Raw genomic sequence first — 27,889 nt, 5'->3', positions numbered from 1 at the left:
GGTGGCTATGTTGAGAGATTCATCAGATCCAAATACCAGAACTGCCTGGCTCATGCCGGGGCTATCCTAATCCTCAGTCCTGCCTTTTGCCTCAGTTCCAAAGAATCCTCTGTATCGTGGGGATCAGCAGAAAAGCATAGATCGGTCCCAGTGTCCAGGGGTGAAAAAAGCATCTGTCACGGGCCATTGAGCTGAAGCCCCCGCTCTGAAACAGAATGCCTGACACTTGTCATGGTCTGGGCAAACATCTACTTCTGGGAATCCCTACTTGTGAAAGATGTACTGTACCACTAGTTGTCTGAGAACTGTCCGCTGAGTTGATCTGCCAAGCTGTTCTGAAGGCTGGGAAGGTACACAGCTAGTGGTGCGATTTGATTCAAAATGCACCAACTCCAGAGCTGCATGCCCTCCTGACTGAGCAAAGACATTCTTGCTTCCCCTTGTCTGTTGTCATAATTAGGGCCCTACCAAATTCACAGTCCATTTTGGTCAATTTCATGGTCAGAGGATTTTTAAAATAGTAAATTTCATGATTTCAGCTATTTAAATCTGAAATTTCAGTGTTGTAACTGTAGGGGTCCTGACCTAAAGAGAGGGAGGGGTGTGTGTGTGTGTGTGTGTGTGTGTGTGTGTAAGGTTATTGTAGGGGGGGATTGGTGATCTAGATAAGCTCCCCAGGGTGTCCATCCCCACAGTCTCAGTGGGTAGAGATGCAAAGGGGTTGCACACATGAAGAGGGTCTTTCCACCAGTTTAATGAGAAGAGGGCTTCTTGTGGGACCATGACGATTATGTCTATGTGATACCTGCTGTAGATACATTGATTTCAGCCACCCTTGTATGGAGTGGAGGTGAAGTCTAGCAAACTATATCATTTAGGTTCATGAGGCCATAAATCCCAGGTAAGTTCTCATGGATGCTCATGTGTGCGCTTGAAGCTGGGAAGGTAAGCTCATTGACCTGGAATCTAACACTGCCCCTATGAATGCTACGCTTGGAGTCTGAGTCAGTGTGGATTTCGCTCTGTTGACTTTGAGACCCAATAAGGTAAAGAGCTTTAAGGTTACTTGGATTCAAGTTGGTCACCTGTTGGTGTGATCTTTCTTGAATCAGACAGTTAAGATGTGGGCAAACCTGGATTCCTTGTCTCCTTAGATGAGCAGCCACAACTGCCAAGCATTTGGATAATGCCCTTGGTGTTGTGGAAAGACTAAAGGGCAGTATACTCTACTGTGTTCCTACAAAGACTCTGAGCAATTACCTGTGGGCTGGATGATTAGGTGTCTTGCCGGTCAAGAGCTGCAAACCAGTCTTGAGGCTCTGATGAGGGAAGTCACCATCCTGAACTTGAAACAAAATTACTTCGTTCAGACATTAAAAGGTCTGAGACACCCCCTTTCTTCTTTGGGAAGAAAAAATAATAAGAAATAGACCCCCTGTCCCTGAAGGCACCTCCTTCACTGCTCCCAGTTGTAGAAGGCAGTCCACTTCTTGCTTTAACAGTATCTTGCGAGACAGGTCCCTGAAAATTGATGGGGGTGGGGGTAAGGGGTAGGAAGGGTTTGGAACTGGAAAGATCCCTTTTTCGCAATCTCTAGGAGTCACCAGCCCAAGGTGATCTCAGTCCAGGCTTTCCAAAAATAAGATGCAATTTCCTTTTTTACCCCCCTTTGGCAAAGATTCCAGATAATTCTGTTGGGCTCTTGACGTTGGCATCAGACCTGCTGCCTGGTGGACATCACAGCATGTGCAGCACAGAGAGAGGGGCAGAGAGTCATCTCTAGTGGAACTTCTACTTCTCCTGCTTCAGCTACATCTTTTTTGTGTTTTTGAGGTCCTCTGGGGCTGACAACAGTACTAGGCAGAGAAGCATTGCTTGAAGGACGATTGTTGACATGTTTGCTTCCTTCTTTGGGCTGCTGTGTTCCAGTCTCAAGAACAGAGTTGCCCTCAAGTCTCAGGGAACAGAGGGCCTCATCCATCCTAGAATTAAGAGGTTCACTACCTGCCAATGGAAGGTCCTCAATTGTTGTTTAGGCCTTCCAGGGGATCCCTACAGACTACAGCCAGGAAGACCTACTCATTGGTGGCAATGTGGCCATATTACATATGTCAAATGTGTTCAGCACAGTCTGTCAATTGGTCCTTCAGCAAAAGGACCTTCATCGTCTCTTGATGTGCTTTTGGAAGCTTATCTACAAGCTAGATCCCACACTTGGAGAGGAGGGCCTGATAATTAGTTATATGCATCTGGATGCTGACTGAGGAGTATACCTGACACCTAAAGAGGTCCAATTTATTTGGGGTCTTCTCTCAGGGTATTCATTTGGGAGGTCCCTGTTTTTATGTTTCCTGGACAGTGGCCACTGCAAGCAAACCCAGTACAGGCTATGAACAGAAATATCTAAATTCCCCGGAAAGGAGCTGGTATCTGAAAATGATCTATTGGCTCACTTGGGTGTGTTTCAGGCTCCAATAGTCCCTCACTTTGTGGGCCTGGTGAGCCTGCCAGGTGTGGAAAGGTGTTAGATGTCCATGAGTTGATATAGTTTCTCCTGTACCACTTCCAGTAGTATACCCAGGGTCTTTGCCATGTTCCTGGAACACCCTGAAGTCATCCACTGAGGAAGACATTGCAGGATTCACTGCCCCATCTGGGGAGGATGCGAAGATGGCACGGAGGATGAGATGATTTTCCTCCTTGCAGCTAATGCTCTTCCTCACTTTCCAACTCTTGCCTTACCAATATTTGAGACCGCACTAGATGGCATGGCTGGAACGACCTATATTACCTCTTTGGGGAGGAGGATCTAGCTCTGGAGACAGTAGAAGATGCAGGCTTTCTAGAGTATGGCTGCCCACCCCACTGCAAATACTTTCTTAACCTGATAAACTGATAACTCAGAAGTTGGTGGCTTGAATATCACCACCTTCAATCTTTTAAGGAGGGGTGACTCGGGTATTGGGCTCACGGTTAAGTCACTTGGGTACAGTATATGCTTTGGGTACCAAGATAGCTTGTACTGGGGAACACTCTTTTGAGATGACTGGTATGGAGGCAATAGGTACCAGGACTCTGGGTACTGAGACACACTGTGCCAAGGCTCTGGATACCAAGATACCCAGTGTTGAAGGACTGGTAGAGAGAGAGAGAGAGAGAGAGAGGGGTCCATAGACTCTGGGAGTACTGCTGATGCTGTCTTGGTAATTGGTACTAGGGTACTTCAAGAGGCCTGGTTATGCTTTTGGGCTTTGGGAGATTGAGCCTAAACTTGAGCCTAAACCAAGCCAAGCCAGAAGTCTGATGGTTCTTCTGTCTCTGCTTGCTAGGGTGAAGGTGACCTGCACCTATCTTGGCCCCACAGTGGTGCTCTTTTTCTGCCCATCAGAAGTTGTTAACGCTGGAATAGCAGGCAAAGCCTCTAAGAAGTGGTGGTCTGGGAGCGCAGATTAGAATCTTGGCTCACCGGTGCACTAATAGAAAGGGGCTGCCCAGATGACTATGGTCCAGTTCCAAACTTCCTTCAGTGTCCCAGGAGGAGTGCATCAGGCTCTCAAGGTGGAACAGCTCAGATGGACTTCTCTAGTTTTCCGAGTGTAGCTAGAGAAAAAGAGTGACATACTCCCCCAAAACGCTCTACATGTCCCTATCCTAGGCAGATTAGGCACCAGAAGTACCCAGCATTTACAGGTCTTAAAGCTTCTGCTATATTGATAGGATGGGTGCATCTAGCCTGAACTGATATTTGTTTAAAAAAAAAAAAAAAAAGTGGGCAATAACCAACTAGTAAATAATTAGCGTGAGAATTAGCTAATTAACGCTAGCACAGTATACAGAAAAGCAGGCAAACACTGCAGGAGTTTTGACTTGCTGCCACAGGCGGTAAAAAAGGAACCAAAAGACCCATTCTGCCCTTTATTCCCTCAGGAGCGTGTGCGTATGGGGTGCTTAGCACAAGGATATCTACGGTGCAGGCGTTGCCCCAATAGCTGTGGCTGGCCAAAAGAATCCAAACTCGTGCACATGGGGTACATGCATGGTAAGACTAGAATCTGTGTGAACAACTCATCTTGAAGAAGAAAATTTCATGTCAATTAAACACATTGGCAAATTTATGATTTACAGTTTTATCATCACTGCACATTTTTAAAGGAAGCCTAATTACTTATCATAATATTGGGTTGCTAATGTTTTGTAATTTTTATAGCAAATAATTTCATAAAGTATCTAAGTTTTAATGTTAAACCCACACATTTTCACCACTTTAGCATGAAGGGACAAAGCTTAAATTTAAGTAAAAATCTAGAGTTACTTTTCCCATTCTGAGAGCAAAACTCATGTGTACCAAAGATATTTATTATGCAACCATAAACAGATTATAACTTTTCCAATACTGGCCTTGTTACTGTTTAAATGAAGCAAAACAAAATTAAATTTTAATACAACTTTAAACAATGATATTTTAAAAATACAGGATAACTGTACAGTATTCTCAGTGGTTCTCAACCAAGGGTCCGGGGCCCCTTGAGCAGGTTCCAGGGGGTCCACCAAGCATGGCCAGTCACTTGGACCCACGGCAGAAAGCCAAAGCCCCACTACATGGAGCTGAAGCCTGGGGCCCTGAGCCCCGCCATCTGGGGCTGAAGCCAAAGCCTGAGCAACTTAGCTTCGCAGGGGCCCTTGTGGCATGGGGGCCCCAGGCAATTGTCTTGCTACCCCCTAAAACCGGCCCTGGCTTTTATATGCAGAAAGCCAGTTGTTGTGGGACAGGTGGGCTGTGGAGTTTTTATAGTGTGTTGGTGGGGGGGTGGCGGGGGGGGGGGAGAGCCTCAGAAAGAAAAAGGTTGAGACCACCTGCCTTAGACCATTTTACTGTTTACATCTTACACCAAATCTTTATCAGTTTGTGAAAGACCGTAATTAAGTTTTTGGTTTGGTAGAGGAAATCAAGCTACATTAATCCTTTATGAAAGCTCATCATTACCTTTCTACCTGAGACAGAGTCGAACACACCAGGTACAGAGTCTGCGGTAGAGGACGCGGGGAAGAAATGATTATTGATATCATGTGGAAACATGGCAATTTCATTTTGACGATACAGTCTGTGGTGACGCAGTTTTGCTACCCATTCGTCAAACAGTTCCTGAGATTTCACCTACAGAAAATAGTTAAGTTATATGATAGGGAGTCATGGTTCAACCTTAAATTACTAGACAAAACTAGATCTTATTTTTTCTTATTTCTTATAAGGTGGCCACAAAGGGTTCTGAATTCTTGACAAATCGTCAATAAAGTGTGCCTGTTAAATAGTACTCATCACTTGCCTGAATACAACATAGAAAAAAATTCATGGAGCAGTTTAAGAGGAAAACTATGTTAGCTGAAGTCTCTCTCTAAGGCTCCAATTCAGGAAAGCACAAACAAATGTTTGAGTCCATCCCTATTCAGGGCAACACTGACGCACATGCTTAAGTCTCACTGACTTCAATAGGACTTAAGTACACGCTTAAGTGCTATCCTAAAAAGGGGTACCTTACTAAATAGGGCCTGATATTGTGAACTTAAATACAAGTCTTGTAAGCCTGTCATCTAGAGGACAGGCTCAACTTAGACTCACAGAAGCATGGCAGCATTAAATCTTTGCACATGCCGTAGTTGTGTTTGTATGTGTATATATGTTTTCAGTTTTACTTCCAAACTTATTTGCTTTTAAGATTTAAAAAAAAAACACTTTAAATCTTAGTTAAATATAGATTTGATTTTTTTTTACATTTAAAAAACTCTAGCTATATATTTTAAGTCAATTTAGACCATTAGATCAAAAGATAAACTTACAACTTTAAAACTATAGAATATAGTCCACAGATAAAATAAATACATTCCTTCTTAATTATGTCCTATTAATAGATTAGATAAGTGCAAGTACGCTCACATAATGGAAAAGATGCCAGAGGGCACAACAGCAGCATCTAATTACTCTGGTCCATTCCTCCCCCAAACCCCCAACATATTCATCTCACAAAAAGGAGTAACTACATTTAAGTATAAAAAATTGCTGCCAACAATGAGACTTTGTGTTTGACAAAATTTAAAGTTAGAGAGATTTTACAGAAATTACAAATTCCAGAAACTGAACTACAGTAAAATAAAGGAGATCAATTGCTTCTCAGCAAACTATAAAGTTTTGCCAAATTTGACAACTGCTGCAGAATTTAAAATGTTTTTCCTTCAAGTTAACCAACATTTCCAGCACCCTTTATTAAGAGGCCAACAACACACACGCAGAGATCACTAGGTACATCACAATGTTTTAATATTTTTACAATTTAATTGGTAAGATACAGAATACGATTGCCTTGAAGAATTACCTTTAGATGGTATATGTATTCTTCTGTATCCAAATCTATACATTTTGTTGATTTCTTTACAGACATCACTGAAAGTCCAACATCAATGCAGCCATGCAGCTTCTCTCTTTCTACCTGCAAAGAGATTTTACATAGAAAATTAGCATTAATGCCTGAGGCAGGGTAGGAGAAGAGATGCACTGATTGGCAGGACCAACATTTTTAATTCATCTGTAGTTTAGAAATTCAAAATCTATCTTTCCTTTTCACAACATGACCCAAGTCCTGGTATTCATATGAAATACCACAAAATCGAGAGAGAGACACAACTTACATCAGCTTGACACTTGGCATACTTCAAAATTCCTCTGTCCAAGAAGAAGTATCTCTGTAATCAGAAGTGCAAAGAAACCTTTTATAGCAGAGCAGGCAATGATACAATATATTCCACTAAAAGGGCATCTTCTGCTGTTAACTTTTCAACAAAGGACAACACTCCAAGTGAGTTAAGTTTAAATAGCAACTAACCCTAAGATACACACTTCTTTCCTACCTTGTGCCAGCCTTTCAGAGGCCATTTCCTCTTTTTCAGCAGGAAGCCTTCCTGTTTCTGTGGTTCCTGGGTATAATTCATGACTCCTCGCAGTCCTTCTACAACTTCCCAGCTGTCCTATTAAAACACAAAATCCAAACCTGCTGCTTTTTTTTTTTTTTTTTTTTTTTTTTTTTAAAAGGAACAGAATGAAAACATTTCTCTGAATAAAACCCAGTGAGACCAGAGTCTCACCTTGAGAGAGACAACACAAAGTAAAAGAAGTGCAATTTTTCTGACACGTCTCATTGAATGTATGTGCCTACCAGGATTATTTACATATAGTACATAGCCACAGGGTACACCACAGTTTAGTATAAAACCTTTATATCAATATGGGTAAAAACAACTCTTACTGAAAAAGATCTCCTTAGTGCATCATTGACTGTAAAGCAGACCATAAAAACCTAGATTTCTGGCATGTTTTTCAGCACACGTGAGCAACTCAAGGTCCTCCCCTCCCCCGCCCAAAAAAACCAGCAAACAAACAAACCCAAAGCTAGATGAGCAACTCAAGTACTGAGACATGCAAGAGGCAGGTGCAAAGGAGGAAAACCTAAATGAAAATGCCAACAAAAAACGCTTTCTTCTTCTTCATGACAGTTCTAAAGGAGTGACCTTGAAGTAATCTGACGTACAGGCGGGAACAGAGCTGCTGATGATTCTACGATTTTTGTTCATGATTTTTTATTTATAGAAAAATGTTAATGAAAGTATAACAACTTCCCAGATTTCTGACCAGAGGTATCCTCCTATAAAAGTACTGACTTTGGTTCAACTATCATTGGACCAGACAATTTATTTTATTTTATTGGTTAGGTGTTGATGTGAAAAATATTCTGTATATAGGGGGAAATTTATTTTTCACAGTAGTACATACATGTCATAGCCACATATTTGGCAGGAGTGGAGGGGGAGGATGAGGGAGGAAAAAAGGGAGGGAAAAAATCTAGATAATCTTACCTTTACCTTCTGGCTTTTAATGATTTGGAACACTACTGTAATGGAATACACTGGCCCTACCAAATGACAACAGGAAGGGGAATATTTTAGGTACCTGGCTTCCCTACTTAAATTATACAAAGCAGTAACATGCAGAGGGGTCACATAGCACTTCCGTGACCCAAGAAATCTTTACAAAAAAATTCTAAAATGGTATTTGTTGCATTCCTCTATTTATTCGGTGTTCAAACAATTCTGGTTTGCAAAAGATTTTTATATCTAGAACGCCCAACAAGAGTTTAGTCTGAACCATAACACTGCCCCTTCGGTAGAGCCAAACTAGACCAGCACATAGAGACAAGAGGTCAACAAATATAGAGGCATATCAATCCTTCATTTTGTGCAACATTAGTTGACATGGGAGCTACAGTAAATACAAGTGTCTAGGTACAATAACCCACTCCCCACAATCCTTGGGAAGCTAAGTAAAGCAATATATTCATTAATAAAGTAATGATGTTGAATAGCAAGATACCACAAAACAGGCATTCCATAAACAGTTTAAGCAAAATTATTCCCCCATTTACTTGTGTCCCTGGTGAGAATTCCTCAATTTGTTCCTCTATTTTCCCTGCCTTGCACTTCAGAACAGTTTCCTGCACTGAGAATCAATATTCCCCAGCACTAAACAACAGCCCACAAGAGTTAGAAGGGTGGCACTAATCAGGTCTCATAACACAACACAATATTTAACTCACAATGGGATTCCACAAACCAAAGATGAGCTAAATGTCCAGTTTCCCTAATTTAAATTCCTATTATAGGAAAAGTTTTGCATGTTGCCCTTTGTTGGTTATGCCTCCTTTTTTGGCTGTGTTATAGAAGAATATTTTCCTCACTCCTTGCAATCTGGAATATTTTTAAGCGATCACTTAAGTATTATTTATAATAAGACTTATAAAAACATGGTTTTCCTTACTAGAAATCAGAAGTTATGCTCCATGTTCTATCCTTTTAATCTTTCCTCATTTGGGCTAGCTTGAACTATACATCCACAGGAGGCTCTCTGCCCCCTTACACTTCTAAGTAAGTTACCTGGACCTTTGATCATGACACACAGAGCAGGTGGACATGGAGTAGGTGGTGAATTGATGAACTCTTGGCTCTGTCCTCCAATGAACCAGCCAAAAGTGAGCCAGAGTAGTGGGCATTGTAGTTTGCTTCTGGTTGAGGATCACAGCAAATTACTACCCTTCTCCCCTGGAGCAAGGATCAAGCAGAGGCCTTAGATGAGTACCCCTGAGGCATAGGGCCTCCCATCAATCAATCAAGCTAGCCCCTAGTTCAGTGGTTCTCAACCTTTCCAGACTACTATACCGCTTTCAGGAGTCTGATTGGTCTTGCATACCCCAAGTTTCACCTCACTTACAAAGTACTTGCTTACAAAATCAGACATAAAAATACAAAAAAGTGTCTGAGCACACTATGGCTGAAAAATTGCTTACTTTCTCATTTTTACCATATAATTATAAAATAAATCAATTGGAATATAAATACTGTACTTACATTTCAGTGTCTAGTATATAGAACAGTATAAACAAGTCATTGTATGTATGAAATTTGAGATTGTACTGACTTAGTTAGTGCTTTTTATGTAGCTTGTTGTAAAACTAGGCAAATATCTAGAGGAGTTGATGTATGCATATGCAGAAGTCTTCCAGGGGGTACCCTTGGTTGAGAACCATGGCCTTAGTTGACTATTTACTGCTAGAGATATATGCAAAAACTAAAGCAGGCTATAATTTCATAAATAAAGGTGTTGTGGGTTTTTCGCGGTGTATGTAGGTAGGTCTCCGAGGGAATCCCAACAACATGTATTAATGTATACTCTTTAAAGCCAAAGAAAGTGTATGTTCCACCATCCTTTCTATACTAAAGGTGATTGAGTCTATAATGAAACTGCCTCCATGGTGACGCAGGATGGAATACTCCAACCTCTAAAGATGGTCTATTGACTCTCACATAATCCCAGCCATTTTAAATCATTGAAGAAGCATGATATTAGGAAGCAGCTCCTGGGAAACTCAGCAAATGCTGTCTGAGGCTATGAAGCTGGAGACGATCATCTGCTTTATCAGAGTCCTGTAACATAGACTACGTCTTCCCTACTTAGTCTTGAAGGTTCTTTTGCCCAGTGAAGTGCTGCTACACTTGATTTGGAAAAAAGTCAAGGCTTCTTTCATGTCGTCATCATTCTGCCCAAAAACGTTCTGACCTCATCCAGGATTTTTCAGTCAGTTTCTCAGGCTAAAAACAGAAAGTGACTCACAGAGACGCTGTCAAAGAGCCCCAGGTGCCACCCCAGAAGAAAGCAGTGCTATGTAATCCTGGCACCATCTGGATGCTACTCTGGCCTGAAAAGGCTGTTCTGGCAGCTGGGCATAAGGAAGTCCAGCCTCACGCAGCACCACCCAAGGTTTAGTGACTAGTCCTAAACCTAAACAACATCTTTGCACCACTGGAGTAGCTCCAAGCTGTCCGCATCATATATCAGAGAAGTGGACATGCTTTACAAAAGCGTTCAATCATTTAATTTCATTCTAGCTTCAGCACTGTAATCTGACTAAAGCATACAGTTATGCAGTGTAAACTGAAACACTGCACACAACAGAATGCAAGTACAGTAGTTGACAGCAAGTGCTGTTTTCAACAGGAAACCAGTGATTTTCAATTACATTAGTTAAGTAACGGGAATACGTTAAAATGTCGCAATTATACTAACCGTTGCAAAAGGTTAAGTGTATGGATAAATTTCCTTGTTAAGGAAGAATTTTCCACGAAGCTCAGCTTGACAAGGGTTGCTTTCGGATTTGGTGCTCAAGAAAAAAACCTAGAGAAAAGCTGCTGGATTTAATTGAAGTCTTCCTTGGCTGGAGAGCCTACCAATGCAGCTAAAAGACTGAAAATGTACTTGATATTTCTACAGATTTTTATCCTTGGAATGAGCCAATTGCTTAAGAGTTGTATTGGCTTCCCCATCAATTAGATTACTCCCTTCAGAGAAAAAAATTCCCAAGCAAGCATTATACATAGCAACTGTCGCCCACTGCTTTAGCCCAAACATACTTGATAGCAGCACCCAACATCATAGCCTATAATGAAAAAGAATAAATCCGATAAGAACTGAACTACTGAACATGGAGACTTCTTAGTGCACTACAGATCATTTGTTTTTTTGACAAGTTTGGGGAAGTCCTTGATCATCTGGGTTCAGTCCTTGTGCATTTTTGTTAAGCATAAGCAGAGAATAGATCCGATAGAAAGGTCTTCAATCTTTTGGAAGGCAAATAATTTCCTAAGTGCAGGAGATTTACAGTACTTTCTACTGATCTAATGGTCATAGAAGAAAACAAACCAAGCATGTTCACATAAGCTCTTTAGCAAACCACAAACACCTTGACTTGGGATGGGTGGGAGAGAAGCTGAACCTTATCATTTCAAATTAGTTATTCATAGTTAAATCTGCACTCCTCTCAACCAACAAGAACATATTGAAAAGGATCAGAGCATAATAGAGCTCATGCCTAATCTTTTCCTCAGAACACTATCCAATTTCCAGGTTGGAAAACACCTGAGCACAGGGGAATCAGGACACTTGTATAGGGGGAAGGTTACAAAGAAGTGGAGTCCACAGGTGACGAGAGGGTCATAGCAGATGGGGGCACATGCGGTGATGAGGAAAGAATAGAAAGAAGGCTCATCAAAATGCATCAATTTGGAGGCATAAACTTGTTTGCAAGAGCTCAAGTAAATGCACTGAGGAACAGCACACACTTCTTGCCATGCTCTTCGGGGTCAGGGTGATTGAAAAGCTGAGATCAGGAGAGGGGTCTTCTCAGATCTCATATTTCTCCAAATCTGAACAACAGTCGGAGCTGGCATCAGCTCCAATAGGAATCTGGATTGGCAAAACACAAGAAAATGCTTTTAAGGTCACAAGACTTCTTGTTTGAACTTTCAGAGATATGTAGGATGACTGGATGTCTGGTTTTTAAAGGGACAGTCCCATATTTAAGCCCTTTTGTAGGTGTCCCGACTTTTTCTTAAAAACAGACAAATTGTCCCGTACTTGCTGTCTCCCCCTCATCAGGACTGGCGGGTCCTGCTGCTGGCCGGATCCCTGCTCGCCAACCACTCGCCCACCAGCAGCAAGTGGCTGGGGGAGGAGTGGGGGGCATGTCCAGTGGCCGACAATGGGGGTGGGTATGCAAGGCAGGTGGTGGTGTGAAGATGCAGCACGTGGAGCCAGCCGCTCCCTCTGCCAGTCCATCAGCACAGCCCCCACTGTGTACCGGCTCTCAGCCAGCAGGGCCCTGCCCCTGTCCTGTTTCTGGCTGGCACTGGCTGTGTGGGCAGGCGGCAGCTGGTTACATGTCACCTCTGCTGCCCACCCATCAACCCTTTACATGCTCCCCCTCTTGCTCTTCTCTCCCTGCTTTACCTCCAGCACCGCTGCTCCTCCATATCCCCTACAATGGGACGCTTCTTGCTCCCAGCACTGTGCAGAGAACCAGCCCCTGGTCGGAGCATCCAGCTCACTAACAGCCTGGCCTGCAGCCTCCTTCCTTCCCCCACTGCCTCTGGCTGGGCCTGGGGCACTGGCCAGGAGGAGGCAAGCCCTGCACATGCCAAAGCCCCGCACAGTGCTGGCACGGAGAAGCCTCTCCGCCCCTCAGCTAAGCTCTGGCATGGTCGGGGGCGGGGAGCAATTTCCAGCCTGTTCACACCCTGAACCTGCAGGCTCCACAGCAGCTCCCAAGGCAGGGGCTTAGCACCCTCTTCACCACCCACCTGCCCCACCCCTCCGCCGGGTCCTGTCTCCATGGAACACGGGGCTGCTCCATTCCTTAGGCAGCCTCCCCTGCTGAGTCACCTCTCTGGCTGGGTTCGCTGAAGCCCCTGCAGCAGTAGTGTAGCTGGGGGGGGACGGAGGGGGAAGCAGCCGCTCCCACGGAGCACATTCTCCAAAAGTGGCACCTTAGGCGCCGACTCCAGGGCTGGAGCACCCACGAGGAAAAACTGGTGGGTGCTGAGCACCCACCGGCAGCTCCCCGGTCCCCGCTCTGCCCCCTCGCCCAGCTCACCTCCGTCTCCGCTCCACCTCCTCCCCTGAGTGCGCCACCGCCTTCTGCTTCTCCCCCTGACTCCCAGCGCTTACGATTTGTGCGGCAAGCCGGGAGTGGGGGAGGAGGGGGAATGAGGCGCGCTGGGGAAGAGGAGGGGCCAGGGCAGGGATTTGGGGAGGGGTCCAATAGGGGCAGGGAGGGGGCGGAGTCAGGGCAGGGCAGGGGCACGAGCACCCACCGGCACCAAGGAAAGTTTGTGCCTGTGTGATGCAGGACAAAAAAAGTGCCGACAAAAGAACGCCGACGAAAGAGCGCATTCCGATACAGGTACCTCCAAGTAATTTTTTGAGCGGTCTCATTTTCTTCCATCCCATAATCAAATGCAGTAGAAACGTTGTCTGTACACCTGTAACACTTTACCACTCCAGCATTAGTCAGTCTTGTAACACGTGAATCCCTTGCAAGAGCCAAGAGGCCCACAATTTTTTTTTTTTTTTAAACATTTTGTCTTTACCCTTTTGTCAGCGCTTTTTTAAATCGGTTGACATGTACACTCACTCACCCGGGCACCCACACAAATGTGCATACTCATAAGAATGGTTTCCTGCAGTGTAAAGAAATGCTGAACCCTTTGGATAATTTCAAATAGTTCAGTCTGTTTGATTACTTCTTAGTGTGTGGATTGTTTTCGCTTCTCCTCTAGTTTTGAATGAAGTGGTGCCTTTTCAACAAATCATTTAACACTTTGCTGACCAAATTTGACGGGCGTCAAATTCATAGAGCTGTGAAATTGACCTGGCTGCTGTGTGGACAGTTTTTTTAAATAAATCACATTTTAAAACAATCATATATTGTTCATATTTATTTTATTTGTTTCTGATAAGGGATGGATAAGCGCACTAAGAAGAAACTATCCGGGTGGGACAGAAAGAAGATGAAGGAAGATGCAAATCGAGTAAAAGAATCATCAAAATATGTGAGGTTGGAGGCCTACTTTTCATTCGACACACCCACGAAGTCTTTTGCACCAGAGGTGGAACATTCTGAAGACTTGCTACCTACCTTCAGCCCAGGAGCTGGAGACGGTGCCCCGGCCGTTGCGGCTTCACCAGAGGTAAAACCCTCTGAAGACTTGTTAGTACCTACCTTCAACCTAGGAGCTGCTTACAGCATCCGGGCTGCTGCGGCTGCACAGGTAGTGGAAGAGTCCTCAGAAGACCTGATTACTTCAGCAGACTATCATGCAGAGGACAAGAATGACACAGTAAGACTCCGTGCTATCGTTGACACACATAGGGAATACCCAACAGATCCACACTTGTTTTGTGACACACCTGTAACACCTGATCTAGTATGTGCTCTGCCTGAGTTAGGCCCTTGTCAGCCAGGACTTAAAGATAATTTTGACAATTTTCCAAAAGATGAACCTGGACGTCATTTCAGTGCAACTTGGTACAAACTAAAACAAGTGTTCGTACAATTGACCGGCACTGGCTGGTTTACTCACCAAGAGCAAACACTATGATTTGTTTTACTTGTTGGCTTTTTGCATATCGGTCGGATGCTTGGAGTGATCCAAAAACTGGTTGCAAGAATTTTGCTAAAGGTATGCACAAAACTGAAAATCATGAAAAAAGTGAAAGTCATAAAAGAGCAGAGAAAGAACTTTTCCTTACCAAATTCCATTTGTTCAATGATAGAACAGTCTTGGCTGGTCTTCTAACAGCGGAAAGGAAAGAGATAGAAAAAATAGGATGATTTTACGACGTGTTATAGATGCAGTTCCCTTTTTGGGAATTCAGGGATTGGCATTCCGCGGTCATTGCGAGTATCGAGATTTAGGTTCCCCAAGTACAAATGACGGCAATTTTTTGGAACTTATTAAGCTGTTGGCTAAAAATGATACATTACTGGAACAACATTTATTACTGAGTGATCGAAATGCAACATCTCAGTCCTGACACATAAAATGATCTGATACAGTCCTTATCAGCCGAGCTTCAATCAAAGATAGTAGCTGAAATCAAAGTACTTTGCCTTAATTGTTGACTCTACTGATCAATTTTCTTTATCCTTATGATATGGAACAGTAAACGGTGATGCAGTGGAACGATTTATACAATTCAGTGAATTACCTGGAGCAAGTGCTGAAGATTTTTTCAACATTCTTCTTTCAGCAATCAAAAACTTGGGGCTATCAATAACTATGTGTTACGGTCAGTCTTACAATGGAGCAAGCACATGTCGGGTGAAATATCAGGTCTCCAAACCAGGATACGGGAAATTGCTCCAAATGCACTCTTTACACACTACTGTGCGCATACTTTTAATTTAATTCTGATTGATGCATTAAGCTCCAATATTCAAACTCGGTTGGTTTTTTGGAACTCTAGAAAGTCCGTATACTTCTTTTTCCTGGCAGTTTACTAAAAGAAGAACAATGCAATCTTATCAAATCTTTTGCATTAACTCTAAAGAAACTTTGTGATACCAGATGGGCGTCTAGAAAGTCAGCAGTAGAGGCAGTCTTGCAAAATTTTCCAGCACTAGTAATTGCCCTGCAAAGAATTGTGGATGGTGAGATAAACTGTACGCCTTAATAGCTCACTGAGGCAAAGGGTATTCTGGCAACAGTCGATACTTACGAATTCTTAGTTGTTCTTATATTCTGGAGTAAAGTGCTAGAGAAAGCCTTCCATTTATCCACATATTTACAGAAAAGTAGTCTAGATCTGGTAACAGCTTCTCATTTGCTTCAGATTTTTTAAAATGATATGAAAAACATTCAAAGTGAATTTGAATCTGAATTCAAGCAGATTGAGAATGAAGCCACTGAGTTGGCTCAAAAATGTGATATTACTACAGAATATAAGCAGCACAGAATATGTAAGAGAGAAAAAGATTCCATGAGGAAATTGCAGAGGATGAAGAAGGAATATTTGATGCCCAGGAGAAATTCATAGTTGAATCCTACTTAGTGTCCTTAGATTCTATTATAAATAGCACGAGTAAAAGATTCGAGCCGTTTAAAAATGTGGCTGCCAAATTTAGTGGTTTAGATCCAAAGCATTTTGACAAAGAGGATAATGTGAACAAATTAGAATTTTTGGCAGACATACTCAGATGTGATTGACAGTCAAACCAAAATTGTGGAAGAGTTTCTTTCATTTAAAGACATGTACAAAGAGATAATGAGCACTAGCAATAGGGTAAAGTCAAGTGTCGACGAGAAACTCACCATCAACAGTGTACCGAAATTCATGATTGCCAATGATGTGTTCCATTTATCCTACCTTTCGAGATCGTCCCACATTTTTCTGACCTTGCCAATAAGTAGCGCAGTTGGCGGAACGATCCTTTAGCCGACAAACTTATAAAGTCCTACCTGCACTCTACAATGGGTGAAGATAGATTGTCTGGGTTTGCTTTGCTCTCCATAGAAAGACAATTGGCTACTGAAATAGATTATTATAAAGTAATAGATAACTTTGCTGGAATGAAGCTTAGACGAAAGAGGCTGTTGTAGTTGCTTCATAGATCATATTGTTTTGATCTTATCTTTGAAATATAAAATAAGTAAACAACACGTTTTTATTATGTTTTGATTTTATATACAATATAAATAGATGTCATACTGTAAGACTGTTTTTATATTTTAAATGCAAAACATGTACTTGTAAAAAAATATCATTCTTGTGTTTTTATTTTAAGTACAAAAAAAAATACGTATAATGAATTTAAAAGTATGTAATTAGTAATTTGATATGTCAGGTGGTGCCTTTTTTTGTGTGTTCGTTCCCCGATATTAGAACCTGGCTACGCCACTGCCCTGCAGTCAGGCTCCCTGGGCCCTGGTGCACCATGCCTCCTGAGGGCTTAACCCCTTCCTGCCTGCACGGTAACATGGGGACAGGAGGTGACTGGGTTATGTTGGTGGCCAGCAACCACCTGGAGGTGTTAACTGCCTTTTGACAGTGTGCAGGCAGGAAGGGACAAGATGTTTCCAGCCACACCGGAGAGGTGGGAGAGAGATGAGCTCTGCAAAGACACAGGCCAGGTCATCCCTTCCCCCTACCCCCACTTTGCCTCCCCTGCGGTTGGAAGCAGCTCCTGTCCCTTCCCTCCTGCACAGTGCCGAAAGGCTGCTGCTGGCCACATTCTGGCAGAAATCAGGCAGGGGGGCATGTGACCCTGTATGCCCCCCATGTGTTACCTCAGGAAGACATGATGCCAGGTACCAGAAGAGGCAGCTCTGTCCAGGGAGCCCAGCCAGGCATGGAGGGTCAGGTTGGTCGGTCGGTCACTCCCATACTCCTCTCTCACACAGCGGGAGTATGTGTGTGTCACCCCACCCTGTGTGTGTGTGTGTGTGTGTGTGGGGGTAGCGGTGTGTGTCACCCCTCCCCATGTGAAGCCTAAAGCCTTAAAGATAAAAAGGTAAATAAAAAGAAGCCAGCTACCCAGTATTTCTTTTTAACAGAGGCTCAGTCAACTTAATGTTAATTTGAATGTTTGTACGATTGCCGTTGAACTCGCTTGAAGGAGTAATTTTACCAGGTGTCCCGTATTCAGCATAGGGAAATGTGGTCACCCTAGAGATATGTGGCAATAGGAAAGGGCAGTTTCTATAGTTCCCAAATGGTTAGGGTGAGAGGTGAGTGATCACACAGCCACTAGCAGGTTCTTGTCCTGCAGTAATAATCAACACTAGAGCAATGATGCAAGACCTCAGACATGTAGAAGGTCCAGGAATCAAATAACTCCCAGATGAACCCTTGATTTCCTTTGTCTCTCCTTTTCTTTTGGAAGATGCAATTTTCCCTTGATCTGAATCTTATGCCCCTTAAGGAGCACACCACGCTGAACAGAACGGAGCTGATGTGGCCTGCAATTTATACACAACTTGTCTCATCTCGAGAAAAAAAAAAAGAAAAAGAGAAAAAGGATCTATGGTTGTATGCTGCTAGAAGGAACTACTGCAGTTAGACAGGTCTGCTCAGCCAATGATCTTAAAATGAAGTCAAATAAATCAGTCTGGCTGTCTCTCTGTTCTAATCTGTCTGAAATATCAGAGCGGGAACATAAGATTTCTTCACAGTTGCAGGCAGCATTTATAGCATGTTCTCTTGCTGATTCTTACCCCTGCTGGGGACTCAAAACTAAGGTTAAGTTTGGAGAAGCTCAATTACGTTAAAAAAAAGTCAATAGCAGCAGCACAGTCCGGGTCCAGACTGGCGGGGATGCAAAAATGCAATGCTGCGGCAGAAAGCAACTTCAGTTAGAACAAAAATTGACTTCCTTGTGGACCAACATCAACACAGAATGAGCAAAACCATTACCTCTGACAGCAGTGACAACAAAGGCCAAGGGCTGAGGCAGGTCAGCAGAAGAAATTTGCACTGCTGCGGTCTGGGTCAGCCATGGAACAGTTCTGAAGGACTTTGGTCTCAAGGTCTGGTAACCTGGCATTAAATTAACTCATCAAATAAAAGCCCCCTGATTTTCTACCACACAGCACACCAGAAACTCCTCAAGGCTATATTTTGTTTCTGGAGAAAAGAATGAAGTAACGAGTTTGAATGGCTCTCAGATCGATGCCTGAATATAGTTGATGCCAGACTGCCTTCTAGTATAAAATGCAGCCACATGTACTGCATGTTTTAAAGTGCCAAAAATAGAAAGCGGCTTCGTGGAGGATAAGGTTTTGCATCAGCAGCAACTAAAGTATTTGTTATGGTTCATAAATTTGGCAAAAGTTACTGAATTTTCTTTTTAGTACAAGATTTTAATATAGCTCTCAGTGCCTTTCCTTACTGTATCTGCTTATTTCACAAATGTATTGCTTTCCCATCCACACTATTTATTTTGTAGATGTCAATTTTAAACTTTAAAAAAGATAATGATGTTTTTCCCTCCCTCAAATATATTTAAAATTATGGCCTAATGGCACGTTATATTGCATTACGGGGGTGGAGGTGGGGGTGGAGGTGGAAATGGAAATCATTTCACACCAACTACTGAGGCTTAAAGGTGAAGGTCAGTCCCATTTCCTGGGAAGGGATTAAATTGTCAGTGTTTTCAGGGTCATGCTGCAAATGTATTCAGGCTGCCAGAAACAGGGCACTAGGATTAGCGAGGGAAGGAAGACTGTCCTAAAATGAAAGTTCCGCAACCCCACTTGAACCAATCTCTCAAGCCATAACAGTCTCTGGTCTGCATCACGGGGATCTTTACATAAGTGTCACCAGTGCCATATGCTGCTTTGTGGGAAGGAGCAGTCACATCACATCAGACTAAAATACTCTGATCCCAAGAGGTGCCCTTATTCCATCAGCCGCACAATACCACAGTCCCAAATAATTTCCCTTTCTCTGGGGCCCAAGTGCACTTGTGGTAGCACTCCCTGCTTGCCTGAGTTTGAGAAACTGGTAACGCGTACCCCACTACTCCACAAAATGTCTGCCAAGATCCCTTTCTCCCCTGTGCTTTGTAACAGTTTCTTTTCACTTAATCTGATTAAAGGACTGTCCTGTCCTATGAGATCAGCTGCAGAGACCCTGAGGCAAAGGGGAAAGAGGTGGCCGGCCAACACTGTCTTGATATAGCAGAAAATAAAGAGGACAGTTCTGACTGAAGCGGATCAGGAAGGGGCATATGGGTGTGCATGCAGGGAGGAGGGGGAATAAATTCCTCATTGGAATGGAAGAAGGGGAGGATACTAGATGATTAGAAACAATATTCTTCACCTTCCCAAAGAGGATCTGAAATTGTAAGCTGTAGTTTTGGGGCTCCTTCTAATAAAAATAGTGGAGTGTACTCTATTTGTCCCTCTGGAGCACTGCTGGACCTTTTCTTTCAGCTAGTGTGGTTTTAGTTCCTATAGTTTCATAAAACTACCTTGGTAAAAAAAAAAAAAAAGTTGTTTTAGAAAAACAAGCAATGTAAATGCTGTAATTTAAGCAAATTAAATTCTTCAGTGATAGAGAAGAAACCTAAATACCTAGTAAAAATAACCAGTCTCTCTCATTTAACGATTGGTGTTGTCTCTAGAGATGGGGAAGGAGGGAAATGTCTGTCTGATGTCTGGACAGTGGCACGGATGGGAACGCAGCAATTATTCACCAGTTAGAAGGGTTTGGGGAGAAGAGGGCAATTAGTTAACAATGCGATGTGTATTCTGTCAAATCCAATTGACAGTACCAAATAGAAACTCCCCATATAATCCAGCCTCACAAATTTCTGCTCCCCCACAAGTTACCAGAAAAACCCACCAGATAACTTTCAGCGTGGCTATCATCAGCATCAGTATCATGTTAAAGGGTGAATGAGCAGATTTTGTGAAGACTCATAACTCCTTTTCTTTTCTGGCTCCCTCCCTCTCTTTGGGAGAATCAACCTCAGAACCCATTTAAATTGAGCTACATAGAGATTACTCTCTCCTCACTAGCACCGAAACAGTTAGAGAACAGAATACATTTCTATTTAAAACATGAACAGCAAGTCATCTAGCAGCATGCCTCCTCCTTCTTAGTTGATCTACAATGTGTAGAATACTGCACTATTTGGTCCAAAGTGTCTGTCTTTTTCATACGCAACAGAAAGAAAAGAAATATTTTCTATAACATTGCATTATTTTTTGAATTTCATGAACACTTGACAGTCATACTTAACATATTAACTTTTAAAAGTTACATGTGATCAAGCCATCTTTCTTAGTCAAAGCCGATATCAGCCCCAATTTTATATTTCTTGTATTTCCCACCTACTGGTTATTAGCAGGTAAATATCCAAACGGGAAAGACCCTGTTTGTGTAGAATCAAAAAAATATTTAAAATATTCCACAAAACAGATCTTGATTTGTACAGTCTAGTGTAGAATCAGTCATTTATGGCACACCAACATCATTGTGGAGTTAAACAATGAGCACCAGTAATGCAGTAGTCAAGACAACCTCACTTCCGGGAACTCTGACAACTGATGCTGAAAGTCCACCAATTCAATTCAAAGTACTGCATTTTTGACAGGAATAGACTGTCCTGGGAGAAGGCCTCCTGATCTCCTGCTTGTATTGGGCAGTTGGGTAGAGCTTGTACTCTAAGTGTCAAGCCTACTAAGTTATTATATTTGCCGCCCCAAAAAGGGGAGAAAAATATTAAAAATATCTGGCAATAAGTAATTACAAATCCACATTTAAAAAAAAATCCTTCAGAAAAGATTTCACTGCCACCCACACTTGATAACACATGCTCTTCAGGAATACATTTTTAAGAAATAAGCATTCTGCATTTCAACTGTATAATGCAGTATTGGCCCCAGCTTTCAGCATTCCTCCTCCATATCTCAGCCTGATAGCATGCTTTAATGGTCACATGTTCTACCAATTACCAATGTTCTCCTCTACCAAAGAAACCTGCTGAATTCTGTTTCTGACTCGGACATTAACTTTCTCTGAGGTCTTGGGCAAGTCACTCAACAAGTCACTCAACTTTCATGCTCCAGTTTCCCATATGTGAAATTGGGATAATATCCATTTAGAGTGTTGTGATGATTGACTACATTTATCAGACTCTTTAGAAGAGGAAAGGTCTAAGTATTAATTAAATCAGAAAGATGGTATATCACTAGGTCTCATACTCTTATGAGGAGGAGATATGAATTGTGGTGCCTCCTGGATACAACTGGCATCCAGCTTTATACCTCCAGCTCACCCGACCCGGTTGGTGCGGTTGAGCAATTTAGCCAGTGCCTAACAGACAACATGGCTTGGTTGAAGGCTAGATGGCTAAGACAACCCAAACGAAGGTTTGTAGGGTGAAGGTATGCTCCATGTGCTAGACTTGTAATCTTTCCACACTCAGGGCTAGATTATAGCTTGGATTATATGCCCATATAAGAAACACTCCCTTCCCTAAATCCCTGTGTGAAGGCTACCCAGACCATGAGTAAGAGTACACAGCACCAACTCCCTCGCAACCCCCCCCATCCCCATAGAGAAGGTAGGCATGGAGTGGGTGGATAGTGAGTTCTACCCCAATGCTCTGGCCAGCAAAGCTGAGCCATGCCAGTGGGTATTTATTTTGAAGTGTTATTGTGCATGTTCTTACAGAAATTGTGCCTGCAAATGTACGAATGCTTTTACTATGCAATATACTTTTAGCGGGATTTAGCCATGCTCATGTAAATCTTATTAAATTATAACTGAAATCCTGTGTGCTAATAATGCTTGCTTGACATTATCTCTAAGAACAAACTTCATTTATATATTGCAATTTTTTAAAGTTAACCTTATAATGAAAAAAAAAAGAATGCTTGAAAGAAAAAAGTATCTTAAAAGCAAATGACCGATTTCAGAGTAGCAGCCGTGTTAGTCTGTATTCACAAAAAGAAAAGGCGTACTTGTGGTACCTTAGAGACTAACAAATTTATTTGAGCATAAACTTTCGTGAGCTACAGCTCACTTCATCGGATGCATTCAGTGGAAAATACAGTGGGGAGATTTATATACACAGAGAACATGAAACAATGGGTGTTACCATACACACTGTAACCAGAGTGATCACTTAAGGTGAGCTATTACCAGCAGGAGAGCGGGGCTATGGGGGGTGGGTGGGAACCTTTTGTAGCGATAGTCAAGGTGGGCCATTTCCAGCAGTTGACAAGAACGTCTGAGGAACAGTGGGGGGTGGGTGGCGGGGGATAAACATGGGGAAATAGTTTTACTTTGTGTAATGACCCATCCACTCCCAGTCTCTATTCAAGCCTAAGTTAATTGTATCCAGTTTGCAAATTAATTCCAATTCAGCAGTCTCTCGTTGGAGTCTGTTTTTGAAGTTTTTTTGTTGAAGTATTGCCACTTTTAGGTCCCCCCAACCCCCTGCCCCGTGAAAGTAAGTGAGGGTGGGGGAGAGCAAGCGACAGAGGGAGGGAGGATGAAGTGCATGGGGTGGGACCTCAGAGAAGAGGCACGGGTGTTTGGGTTTGTGTATTAGACAGTTGGCCACCCTAGTGCCACTGCAGCAATCTGCACTCATGGGCAGATTTTCAGTATCAATACTGGCAACATAGGCAGATAAAGAATGTTCCTAACTGAAATACACACACACACTCCCTCTCCACACACACACACAAGCCACTGAAGGCTTGAGTAGGCAGCTATCACTGGGGTGACCTTTTCTACAGGAGATTTAGGGGTTCTAAGCACCAAACCACAGAAGCCAAGCATTCAGCAGCAGACTATAGGTCGGGGTGGGCAAACTACGGCCTGGAGGCTGCATCTGGCCCTTCAGATGTTTTATTCCGGCCCTCAAGCTCCTGCTGGGGAGCAGGGTCGGGGGCTTGCTTTGTGTGGTTCCCGGAAGCAGCATGTCCCCCGTCTGGCTCCTATGCATAGGGGCAGCCAGGGGGCTCCGCACCCCCCCCCTGCAGCTCCCATTGGCCAGTAAATGGGGCCAATGAGAGCTGCAGGAGCAGCGTCTGCAGATGGGGCAGTGTGCAGAGCTTCCTGGCCATGCCTCCACGTAGGAGCTGGAGGGAGGACATGCTGCTGCTTCCAGGAGCTGCTTGAGGTAAGTGCCACATGGAGCCTGCACCCTGACCCCCTCCTGTGCCCCAATCCCTTGCCCCAGCCCTGATCCCCCTCCCACCCTCCAAACCCCTCGGTCCCACCCTCCTGCACCTCAGAGCCCACACCTCCAGCCGGAGCTCCCTCCCGCACCCCGAACTCCTCATTTCTGGCCCCACCCTAGAGCCTGCACCCCCAGTAGGAACCCTCTCTCGCATCCCAACCCCCAATTTCACGAGCATTCATGGCCCACCATACAATTTCCATACCCAGATGTGGCCCTCGGGCCAAAAAGTTTGCCCACCCCTGCTATAGGCACACTGCATCTAGAGAGCGAGAGCATGGTATTAACTGAATTCCCGGTTGCCCTTTCCAATGTTATAAGTATCTGCTACTCAGTAATATCTGTTTATTTCACTTGACTGAAGACAAGATGCTGCCACTGGCAAAAAAAAGGAAAATGGAAAAAGAAAAGAAAAAAGATCAAACAACTGCACAACAGACCCATAAATACATAATTTTGTTCATCAAGGTTACTAGAACGGACCATTTCTCCTAATACTTTGAAGTCCCCCACCCCCTTAAACAAATAGGAGTGAGTGAAGTTTACTTTACCTGCCGACTTCCCTGTTTGGAGGAGCAGCTGCTGGTACTTCTTGAAGGTGACAACACTTTCTGGGACATACCCAAGCTCTTTTCTTCACTCATGATCCCAGAGACAGTTTGTTTTGTGTCTATTCAGTTAGAACACCATCTGAAGGGAATTAAGCAAGTGTATTGGAAGACATGGGAGAGACATGGGCAAAAGTCATTGTTTACCCATATGCATTCCAATGGCATCCTTGGAGCCCCAAGGAGATTCCTAAGAGAAACAAACCAAAAACACATGAGCAGCAGATATAGTCCACGTTATTTGGAAACATGAGTCAAGAATTCATAAGAAAGTCTTTGGTTATGTAGTTGGACTGCACTACTATTTGTTATTAGAAATTAACTGCTTTAGAATAATTTTAAAACAAGTAGTTAGAGCCCACTGTCTTGTTGTTTCTCTCTGACATTTGAAAGTCATGATACCATCTGACTGCTTGTAAAGAACACAGTTTAAATGCAACATCAAGCGTCTCTTTAAAGATTAAATTATCCCAAACCATGAGCAAGTTTATATTGCATTATTTATTTATATATAAATGTAGTGGAGTGGCTGCCCCACTCCTATCCTAGATGGGGCTTCAGCAGGCCAGGGAGGCGGTGCAGGTGGGCGGCCAATCAGAGAAGGCCTGCTAGGGAGCCAATTAGAGGCTGAGTTAGAGACAGCCAATCAGAGCCAGACTCAGCCATATATAAAGGTTGCTCAGGAAGTGAGTGCGCAGTCTCTCCCTGGTGGTCAAGGGAGGAGGACTGACTCCTAGGCTGAAAGGTAGCATCTTGAACAGAGCAGTGCTGGGGAAGGCCAGAAAGAGCTGGGGAGCTCCGACTAAGAAAAACCCGAGGCTGCCAGCCTAGGCTAGGCAGGGGCATAGGGTCGAAGGGAAAGTGGCCCAGGGACAATAGCAGGGCAAGGGGAGAGAAGGAGGGCAGAGAGGCTGCCGCTATGGATCCTGACCCAAGGACCCTCAGTAGCGGGGGGCCTGGGTCCCCCTCTTCCCCTTGTGCTACACCTGGCTGAAGAGGAGCATGGCCTGATCCAGGCTGTGGCTGGTCCCTGCGATAAGGGGCTAGACTTCGAGGCTGCAGCCGGCCACTACAACAGGTGCAGATTGTGGAGTGCTAGTAACACCAAATCCCTGGGAGGGGGTGGGACCGGAGCAGTGGGCACGGCCGGAGGGCAGCGTCCTGAAGAGGACGCTGCTGAGCGGGGAGCAACGAGTGTCCCCGAAGCAACAGAGCGGATGAAGGGCAAGGCACCATGCGAAAAAGGTGCTCCATGACTGGACAGAGCTAATTCCTGGAGCAACCAGTGGGAGGCGCCAGCGGTGGTGAGTCCTAACCCCATCACAAGAAATATAAAAAAAACCTGAACAAGGCTATTACATAAAAACAAGAAATTCAGAAAGTTAGAAAAGAACAGAACCTTTGTGAATGGTGTGGAGAAACTAAATATCCCACAAAAAGGGAAAAACCAGAACACAATTAACTTCCCGGGCTCCTTGAGAATTTTGATACAGTGCACATTTGCAGCTCCAGAAGTTGCTTTCATTTTTAGTGAAGAATTGTGCAAACTTAGCTACTTACAGGTGGGCATGACTAACTGTACCTGGAGTTAGAAATTGGTAACTGTATCACTTCTGTGACTGAGTGGCAGGAAGATTGATTAATAGCTTGTCTAATAACAGTGGTGGTTGCAGTGTGTGTAAAAAAACTTGATGGAAACCCCAAATGACGGATTTGCAGTGTCGGCAATGGTTGCCATGGCAATGGTTTTTCACCCGACAAAGGAGACAAACAGTCATATTTTTCAAAACCTGGGGAAAAAAAAGTATTGTGCAAGTTGTGTATCACTTCATACTTGACTGCTCATGGACAAAGCAGCCTAAGAATTTCCATGATAGGAGGAAGGGCTTAGAAAAGTAAGGAAGTTTCTACATAGTGGAGGAAGATTTATTGCTGATGTAAGTGCATGTGACTCCATTGCCTTAAATAAATCACTGCCTTAAATAAATAGTTGTGCCAGCTTACACTCCAGTAGTACATTAGTCTCAGTGTGCACTGAGCAGGTTTTTTTATTTTGTTTTTTAATTTGTTTTTTTTTGTTTTGTTTGAAAAATACATTCAGAGGCCAGATGAATTAGAGCAACCCTACTAAATGGAGAGGCCTAAGGCACACATTTTTAAAGAATCCAAGCTTCCTTTTTGAAAAAGCTAGTTTAAAATAAGGTCCAAATATAACCTAATACAGTGCTGTCTTCCCCAGATCTTCAGACAATACCTCTGTGCTGCTATAAACCAGAATTTAGATGTTCTTATCAGAGGATCTTTTTGAAAATCAATAATGTATTTTCCTCTAAGAAAATTTAATGGAAGACTTACTATAAAGTTTCTACCAAAATACCCCTCTTTCATCTAAAGCACAGTATTTTTCTTACCTAATTCACTTTGTTTTAATTTGACTTTAAAGAATGGTAGGGCTAAGTATCTCATTTAAATATAAAGTCCTCACAAGACTGGATGGCTCAGGCATCTGATAAGTCGGGGGGGGGGGGGGGGGGGGGGGAGGGGAAGGCGCGGGGGGGAAGGTTGGTTGTTTTTCATCTCCAATATAACATTTATCCAACAAAATAATTTGAGAATTTTGTTTGCCAGCTAAATGTATTATTTTAAAATACCACACAGAAGACTGCTGACTTAATGTGCAAAGGTTAGTGCGCTAGGAGTGCTGCAATGACTTCCATTGGTTATTTTCCCCTGCCTTCCCTGTTCCTCCATTCATAAAGTGGATTTCAGTGACAGAAAACTTGCATCTTATTCTGTCTCCACATTTAAATGCCCACTATAGTACTTTTTACCCTAATTGCAGCTGGCTCAGAGTTAATTAGGGTAAAAAGTGCTATAGTGAGCATTTAAATGTGGAGACAGAATAAGATGCAAGTTTTCTGTCACTGAAATCCATTTTATGAATGGAGGAACAGGGAAGGCAGGGGAAAATAACCAATGGAAGTCATTGCAGCACTCCTAGCGCACTAACCTTTGCACATTAAGTCAGCAGTCTTCTGTGTGGTATTTTAAAATAATACATTTAGCTGGCAAACAAAATTCTCAAATTATTTTGTTGGATAAATATTATATTGGAGATGAAAAACAACCAAAAAACCAACCAACCAGATTTTTGCCCTGAAAGTTAGTGTTAATCCAATTAAAGTGCTTTCACATCTACCTAGTCTGTGTGCTGGAAAATAAGTCAACTAGTTTAAACATCTTTTCCACCATATAAAAATTTAAACTGTAAAGTGTCACAAAACTATGAAAACATCAGCTTTAATCTGACAGTCTAACATAGTTCCCCAAAGGTAAGAGTCATCTATATAGCACAAGAATTGAATACAAACATGAGAAATATTGGTAGTGTCTTTTTGGAAGAAGATTACAAGATTCACAGTCTTGAAGGAGAAAAGACAAATCATAGTATTATGTATATACTGTTAAGTTTCTAGGTTGCCTTTTGAAGAAAATGCTTGTAGAAGCAGTTCTGATGGTTAAAAAGTACCAGTTTATTAAACTCCACTGGAAACAAAAAAACCCAATAATTAAAAAAATAAACAGGCTGTATTCATCAAAACAGGTTTCAGCTAGACGGCTAGAGCCTGACTAGAGATTACTTAGATT

At 43.0% G+C, this 27,889-nt stretch overlaps 1 protein-coding gene across 8 annotated transcripts in view; it reads right to left on the bottom strand.

Annotated features, from left to right (window-relative positions):
• OSBPL3 (oxysterol binding protein like 3) overlaps positions 1 to 27,889 on the bottom strand; it is a 134,720-nt gene that overhangs the window by 61,339 nt on the left and 45,492 nt on the right. For 3 of the 8 annotated variants that reach the window (XM_037890522.2, XM_037890517.2, XM_037890518.2), the window contains exons 2-6: positions 24,185 to 24,431; positions 6,901 to 7,017; positions 6,682 to 6,735; positions 6,369 to 6,482; positions 4,985 to 5,155 (exon numbers count right to left, since the gene is read on the bottom strand). In XM_037890522.2, coding sequence (XP_037746450.1) covers positions 4,985 to 5,155; positions 6,369 to 6,482; positions 6,682 to 6,735; positions 6,901 to 7,017; positions 24,185 to 24,277 — 549 coding nt within the window. In that variant the 5' untranslated portion in view covers positions 24,278 to 24,431. The remainder of the gene's footprint in view (positions 1 to 4,984; positions 5,156 to 6,368; positions 6,483 to 6,681; positions 6,736 to 6,900; positions 7,018 to 24,184; positions 24,432 to 27,889) is intronic. The other 5 variants (XM_043541037.1, XM_037890519.2, XM_037890520.2 and 2 more) reach the window with 2 other exon arrangements.

Source organism: Chelonia mydas, chromosome 2 (genome assembly GCF_015237465.2).
Source record: "Chelonia mydas isolate rCheMyd1 chromosome 2, rCheMyd1.pri.v2, whole genome shotgun sequence".
Classification (NCBI taxonomy): Eukaryota; Metazoa; Chordata; order Testudines; family Cheloniidae; genus Chelonia; species Chelonia mydas.
Note: the sequence above shows the minus strand (reverse complement) of the source record. Positions and strands in the feature narration are given on the sequence as shown.